The 8074-nt window shown below is 47.2% G+C and overlaps 1 protein-coding gene across 1 annotated transcript; it reads right to left on the reverse strand.

Moving 5' to 3' along the window:
- Positions 1 to 3859: 3859 nt before the first annotated feature.
- On the reverse strand, positions 3860 to 5525 carry LOC123186728 (probable isoaspartyl peptidase/L-asparaginase 2). The gene is made up of 2 exons (XM_044598439.1): positions 5071 to 5525; positions 3860 to 4604 (listed from the first exon to the last, which is right to left on the reverse strand). The coding sequence occupies exons 1-2, from the start codon at positions 5464 to 5466 to the stop codon at positions 4020 to 4022; spliced, it is 981 nt and encodes a 326-aa protein (XP_044454374.1). The 5' UTR covers positions 5467 to 5525; the 3' UTR covers positions 3860 to 4019.
- Between the last annotated feature and the right edge of the window lie 2549 nt (positions 5526 to 8074).

An 8074-nucleotide genomic window follows, 5' to 3' on the forward strand; every position in this document is an offset into this window, starting at 1 on the left:
TCAAAAAAAACTAATCAAAACTCATTGGTGGAAAATTCGAATGGGGCAAAATGCATAAGTAATCTTTAAACCAAGGGGTCAAAATGTGACCGATTTCCTATTTGGAGGCATAATCTGTCACAAGCGTATATTTTAGTGATGGACAACTGCCTAATTTCCCAACCAAGGTAGGCTCATTTTGGCGGAGAGATTGCGTTTCTATTCTAAATGACTACAAAAATATGTTAGCATGCAGAACTGGGACTAGAAACAGTATTAAGCTATGGACTGACAATTGAAGTGAAAATACCATGATGACCACTTTCCCGTAGCTATATTCTTTTGCCAAGGATAAAGAAATGACTATTGCAACTGCTCATTATTATTCTATGAATGATTTTTATGATATGTTTTATCTCCCAATGTCTTATATTGAAGTGCAGCAAAGTATAATCTTTCAGGATCATTGAAATGATATACAACAGCTATAAAGAAAAATGGCACATCTACTGGAGGGAAAATATATATTCTAATAGAAGAATATACCTGGAAGTGATTGGGAACCCTCCTAATGCTGCAAAGCCATTCAACTGGATTTGGAAATCCTCATCCCTCCCAAAGCAAAAGTTTTTCTTCTGGTTATTATTGCAGGACAGACTAAACACATGGAATCTTCTGACTAGGAAAAATTTCCATATTGAACGAACTTATTGTGTTCTTTGTGATGAAGAGCCTATGGAAGAGTACATCCACCTGTTCTTCTCCTGTGATTTCAGTCAGAATTTCTGGATGCCATTAAGAATAGAATGGAATGTTGACATGAATATCAATGATATGCTACTAGATGGCAAGAAAAGAAATGGAACAATATTCTACAAAGAAATTATAATGGCAGGTTGTTGGACCCTTTGGAAGCACGGGAATGGTATATTATTTGACCATAAGCAAAAGGATATTCTATACTGCATCAATTGCTTCAAAGAACACTTTGAGATAGTCATACAAAAGAGCAAGCCAAGCCTCAAGGAGGGCATGCAGGATTGGCTAGATACATTGTAGATCACCTTTTATTCTCTTAGGGTATGCCCTAAAGATGTTGTATATCCCCTTGTAAATACTCATCACCATATTAGTATGGGTTTATCTAGGACTCAGTCGACTGAGACTTCGCGAAGTCTCAGTCGGCTGACATCAGCGTACAATTTTCCTGCGTTGGATTGTACTATATATTAGTCTGCGTACAATTTTGTTACGTAAGTATGTCGCTACCGTACCTTTCCAGGCTCGTGAGCTTACATGAGCCTGCAAATCGGCCCATTGGTTCCTTCAGGTCACGTGATGTGTTCCTTTCTCTCTTTCTGTACCTCTTGCTTTCTCTTTTATTCTATTCATTTTTCTAAATAGATTTGAATTATATAAAAAATTATTTACGCAAAGAAGTAAAATGTCAAAACAGGAAAGAAAAGAGAACGCAAAAATAATTTCCTGCTCTTCATACCATCTTGCTCTCTCTTTGTTTTTCTTATCATTCTTCAAAAAACAATTTGTATTGTAAAGAAGATCTTTCATGTTACAAAAATAAAATAAAAAGTGAAACAAAAATGAAAAATAAAGACAAAAATGAAACTAAAAACTATATGAAATGAAACTATAACAAAAATAAAATTTAAAACTAAAAACAAAAAATAAAACCAAAGAAGAAAAAAGGAAATGCACGCACCCCCACACACACACATAAAAACACGGAGTTGCTGTTGTATTGAAGAAATGTAGTTGCATTTGGTGTCGACATATGGAGCGTAGTGGAGGACATGCAACTCCCGCGGACAAAAACACTGCTAAGTTACACGCACATTGAAGACATGCACATGCAGTCACGGTGACACTTGCTGTTGCATGCCTAGTGGCAGACATGCAACTCCCCCCGAACAAAAAACCCAATAAGTTGTAGTCATGTTGAAGTCATGCAGTTGCAGCCGAGGGCAACACTTGAAGCTACATGTCTAGTGGCAAACATGCAACTTCACCGGACAAAAAACACTGCTAAGTTGCAATCACATTGAAGACATGCAATTGCAGTCGGGGGCAACACTTGTAGTTGCATGTGTAGAGGCAGACATGCAACTCCCTCCCACCGCTAAGTTGCGGTCCTGTTGAAGACATGCAGTTGCAGTCGCGGGAGACACTTGCAGTTGCATGTCTAGTAGCAGACATGCAACTCGCTCCCGGACAAAAAACAACGCTAAGTTGCAAATGTGTTGAAGACATGAAGTTGAGGGCGACACCTGTAGTTGCATATCTAGTAATAGACATGCAATTTCCCTCTTCACCCCCAGACAGAAAACATGACTAAGTTGTAGTCGCGCTGAAGGCATGGAGTTGCAGCTAGAGGGCGAAAATTGTAGTTGCGTGCCTAATGGCAGACACGCAACTACCCCCACTCCCCCGACAAAACATAACAGAATTGCAATCGCATTCAAGACATGTGGTTGCAAAAATCGGGGGTGAGACTTGTAGTTGCATGTCTAGTAGTGAACATGCATCCTTGACAAAACACCATCGAGTTGCAGCCGCGTTAAAGAGATGCAGTTGCATTCATGGGCGACACATGCAGTTGCGGGTCTAGTGACAGACATGCAACAACCAACACTCCCGACAAAACATATCAGAGTTGCAATCTCATTCAAGACATGCAGTTGCAAATCAAGGGCGACACTTGTAGTTGCATGCCTAGTGGCGGACATGCAAATGCCCGTCCCCGACAAAAGACAACCGAGTTGCAGTCGCGTTGAAGACATGCGGTTGCAGTCAGTGGGTGGACATGCAACTGGAAGATGGAAATTTGGAAATCGTCTTGAGAAGACAAAAAATCAAAAATAAATACAAAATGCCATCCCAAAGCGGCACGCCATGCGCACACATTATCGATTAGTCTTATTTAAAATTTTAAAAATAATCCATAATAAATATATAAGCAAACTGTATATAAAAAAGCAGAGTTGCGAAAAACAAACAAATAAGATACAAGAAAAACATGTATGATAGATTCATAAATTGTTAAAAAAAGAATAAAAAATAAGATGACATTCTAATATGGTTACTTGCACAACAAGTTATGCGCTGTTTAAATATATCAAAAATTATGTTGTGAAAAATTAAAAAGAACAAAAAATTCCACCTAAAAAATATCAAAGATGCCCCTATGAACTACCAATCGCTATGTTTTTTCCTCCTTACATTAATTCATAAGGGAAAACCTTATGTTTTAGTAACTATTCATGCTCTTGTAGAGGAGAGTAAACATCATTCGCAAAAAAGAAGAAAGAGGAGAGTAAACATCTACATAGGAGGATCCAAAAAATTATGCGGATAAACTATGAGGAAAACAAAAAAAAGGAAAATAAATGTAAGGAAGACATCACGCCACAACCTACAGCCCACATAGAAAAGGCCCAGGATGGGTGGACAATGACCACAACGGCACAACTGATGGCCCACTGTCTGCTACGATAGAAACAGGGCACAAGCAAACATAGACAATAACACACAGATTAATCAAATTTGATTGGCTAACCTCGGTCCACTGAGACTTTACTAAATCTCAGTCGACTAAGATTTAACACAACCGTATTAGTATTAATGAAAAATCAGAGTTACAATAGGGTTTTTACCCTACTGTGTTTGCTAATAAAAACCATATATTTTTGGGGTAAAAAGGTAAGTAACTCTTTAATAAAAGGTGAAGCCGGGGGAAACTCCTTTTTGGTCAAAATTGAAACGAACACTGAAGAGAGCTGTAATTTCAGACGCCATAGAAACTTTTCACATTATTATTTTCCTAGACAATCACAATCATCATAATTATTCCTCCCAATCTCCAATCTAGAACTGCTACTGCTATAACCCGGGATCCCAGACTAGAACCACATGGCAATCGCAGGATGACACACACGTACGCATGGACACTTATCTCCAGAGTTGCACTAAAAAAGAATCTCCAGAGTTCAGACCGGCCACCGCGACTCCACGCGCTTGCTTGCTTACTCCCAGATGCCGACTTCCATGGATCCGTCCTCGGTGGCGCAGCCCCGGAACATGCCGGTGCAGTTGAAACCGTAGGCCACCTCGCCGGTGCCGGAGACTGCGATGAGGCCCGCGAAACCCTCGTCGAGCCGCTCCTTGACGCAGAAGTCCACGGCCTCCTGGAGAGGCAGGCCCTTGTACTCCATGACGGCCGCCACGTCGCGCGCCAGCGTGGAGCGGATGATGGCCTCGCCCTCGCCCGTGCATGACACGGCGCAGTGCCCGCACGCGTAGGTGCCGGCGCCGATGAGCGGCGAGTCGCCGATGCGGCCCGTCATCTTGTTCATGAGCCCACCCGTGGACGTGGCCGCCGCCGTGTGGCCGCTCGAGTCTACCACCGCGCACCCCACCGTCTCTGGCGCGTAGATGCTGATGGGCAGCCCGTTCATCACCATGCCGCCGTTATTGTGGCTCTCCGATGCTGCGGCCTCGGCGAGCGGGATGCGGTAGTCGAAGAGGATGCTGTTGGACTCCTTGGCGAGCTTGAGCATGCCCACGTTCTCCTCCGTTATGAAGTAGCTATTCTCGACGGTCTCCATGCCCTGCAAGCACATCAAGTTTGAAGCATAGATTAAAATAGCCCGCAATAGCTGCGTTATAGCTGCACGGGAGCCTTGCCGCTATGCTATGTCTGCTGCCGCGAAATCTTCCACATATCCCTCGCTCTAAATGCTCAGAAATCAGCAAAACCCTCCAAAAGTTATCTCTCCCACCAAAAAAATCTTCGCTATTTGCCGTGATTGCCCACTATGGCCGCCGCTATAGCTGCTGGGAGAGGGCGCCGCGAAATCGTTTCTCCCACGATTTTAATCTATGGTTTGAAGCCAAGTCAGATCAACACATACACATTCCGGTAGTAAAATTTCCTTGATTTCAGTTGATGCAAATAAAGATCAACACATTCCACGGGAAATATAATCAAGTTTATAGTTTCCTTATTGAGTGGGGGTGCATTCATTCTAGGTAGGAAACATAATCAACGGAGCTTCTCTAATCTCAATTCATTACCTGCTCGCGGGCGAAATCCTCGGCGCCGTCGAAGGCGAGGTAGGAGTGGGGGGACTTGTCCATGACACGGCGGGCGAGGGAGACGGGGTTGCGGACGGTGGAGACGCCCGACACGGCGCCGCAGCGGCGGCCGTGGCCGTCCATGATGCTGGCCTCCATCTCGACGGTGCCGGCGCGGGTGAGCGCGGAGCCGCGGCCGGAGTTGAAGCAGGGGTCCGTCTCGAGCTCGCGCACCACGGCCTCCACGACGTCCAGCGCGGCGGCGCCGGACCGGAGCATGTCCACGCCAACCTGCAGGCACCGCGCCAGCACCCGCTCCGCCTCCTCCTGCCTGTGGACCGGCAGGTTCGGGTCCACGCCCGCGCCGCCGTGGATGGCAATGGCCCAGCGCGCCATGCGTGTGCTGTTGGTGGTGGTGTGTTGTGCACTACGTTCTCCTCTTTCTTGTTGCTCGATCTGTTGGTTCGTGTGTGTTGGAGAAGAAGGCATGGATATATGGCGCGCTCCGGTATTTATAGGGAATCAGCCACGAGAAACGATGGCGATGGCGATGGAGCTCTGGATCGTTCATATGGCATCAAATTACCACGTAATCTCGTGGGGGTGCGTGAGATTCTACTGCCGAAACCGCTGTCACTTGCCTTTCTAACAATTTTTATTACTACTAGGATATATAGATGAACTTTCCCATTGACGATCCCGTAAACTGGATCCATAATCCGTGATGGAGATCAGACCAGATCACCCATGAAGGAACTGCCAAATTCTGTGAGGTCGCGAGGCCTCAGATTAATACGGAGTAGAGCAGATGATGCACTTTTGGCCTTGGTTTAGGAAAAAGAAAATCAATCTCGGTTGCCATTCCATTCAAAAGATGCATGTTCCAGCTGTTGCCATTTCTCAATTATCTGGTCTTTATTTTAGCGAATTGTCTGGTCTACCCACACCTGTTTTTAGGGTTACCCACGCCATTTTGTCTTGACGAGCCAAGGAAGATTAGGGATTCCTTCCATGTGTATTATTATTATTATTATTATTATTATTATTATTATTATTATTATTATTATTATTATTATTATTATTATTATGTGCTGAAATGCCGTTGCCATTATCAGCTACGGTGCATCACATACGACTTGGCCCGGAGCACCGACTTCTTACAAAAACAGAGTACGTACCGATCTGTTGAGAATATTCACAATTTTTCAATTGAATTAATCCAGAGAATCATCATGAGCATGGCATTGACAAAATTAATCTAGACTAGAGAATAATCTGCAAAACATCCTCACATGGCATAATCAATCTCCGTTACTTCCTATTTACCATGTAGGAGTAGTTGTTTCAGCTTTAAAAAGGTTACTCTCTCAATTTATAGAACGTGTCGCGTGGGCGTACCCCTAGGTCATTAATTGCCATCCACGGCGGCGTGGACTGGGCCATTGCCAACAACACCTTATTTCTTCCCGCATAGAACGTCCTGCGAGGCAGCCCTCGAACGGAGATGCTACCTCAGCTGTGGCTCACTAGTTCAAGATCGGCTGCGAGCCTGTGACCTGCTTCAAGGGGCGGACGCATCCCCTGCTTCATAGTAGGAGGGCCTCGCCATGGTGCCACCAAAGTTGCGAGGTCGCCCCGGTGTTGCAGACTGGGTCGCCGACGTGCTCGGGACGAGCCGACCGCCAGTGCTGCAAGGCCAGGATGGGGCTCAATGATGTCCGGTCCAGTCGATGATGCGAAGGGGCGGCGGTGAACTCTGCTACAAGTTGTGCAGCGAAATTGCGAATACGAACGGCTGCTGTATGCAGGCGACTCACCGGCTCTCTGATGTAGAGCTTGCCGGCAGTGCCCCGATGCTGCAATGAAGGGCTTCAACAGTCATGGTGACGCTTCGATGGAAACGACCAAGAGGCGTGCTTCGACGACATCAGCGAACGTGGCAATGCTAAGGCACGTGCTTGAACGGTCACGGCCATGTTTCGGCAGCCATGACGACAAGGTGTGCATCGACAACATCGACGGGCGCGACAATGCTAGGGCACGTGCTTCAACGGTCGTGGGATGCTTCGCGGCCACAACGATGAAGCATGCTTCGACTACATCGGTGGACGCGGGCAATGCGGCGACGCGTGCTTCAACCGCCGCGGCAACACTTCGACGTCCACGACGGCTTTGACAGACGCGGCTTTGCTGCGACACATGCTTCAACGGTCACGGCGAGGCTTTGACGGCCAAACGCGGCAATGTTACGACGCGTGCTTCAATGGCCGCGGCGGGCCTTCGTCGGCCATGACGACATAGCGTGCTTCGACGGCATCAATGGACACGTCAATGCTGCAACGCGTGCTTCGATGGCCACGGCGTGCTTTGACGGACGCGGCAATGCTATGATGCGTGCTTCAATGGCCGCGGCGGGGCTTCGTCGGGGATGACGACATGTCGTGCTTCAAAGGGCGCGGCTTTGCTACGACGCGTGCTTCAACGGCCGCGGTGGGGCTTCGTCGGCGATGACGACACGTTGTGCTTCGACGGACGCGGCCGTGCTATGATACGTTCTTCAATGGCCGCGGCAGGGCTTCGTCGGCGATGACGACACAGCGTGCTTCGACGGCCGCCTCCGTGCTACGACGCGTGCTTCAACGGCCGCGGCGGGGCTTCGTCGGCGATGACGGCACGATGTGCTTCGACGGACACAGCCGTTCTACGACGCATGCTTCAACGGCCGCGGTGGGTTTCGTCGGCCATGACGACACGGCATGCTTCGACGTCATCGACAGACGCGGCAATGCTGCAACGCGTGCTTCAACAACCGCGGCGAGGCTTCGACGACCAAGACAACAAGGTGTGCTTCGATGGCATCGACGGATGCGGCAATGCTGCAACAGCCGCGACGATGAGACGTGTTGTGATGATGGCGTCATCAACAATAACGGCGATGCTACAAAGCATGCTTCCATGGTGATGCTTCGACGACCACGACAACAAGGTGTTCTTGGATGATGTT

Source organism: Triticum aestivum, chromosome 2A, assembly GCF_018294505.1.
Source record: "Triticum aestivum cultivar Chinese Spring chromosome 2A, IWGSC CS RefSeq v2.1, whole genome shotgun sequence".
In the NCBI taxonomy this organism is placed as follows: Eukaryota; Viridiplantae; Streptophyta; class Magnoliopsida; order Poales; family Poaceae; genus Triticum; species Triticum aestivum.

Coding starts and splice junctions, on each gene's coding strand:
- LOC123186728 (XM_044598439.1), bottom strand. CDS start 5,466: ATGGCGCGCTGGGCCATTGCCATCCACGGCGGCGCGGGCGTGGACCCG. Junction 4,605..5,070: donor AGGATTTCGCCCGCGAGCAG/GTAATGAATTGA, acceptor ATGTGCTTGCAG/GGCATGGAGACCGTCGAGAA.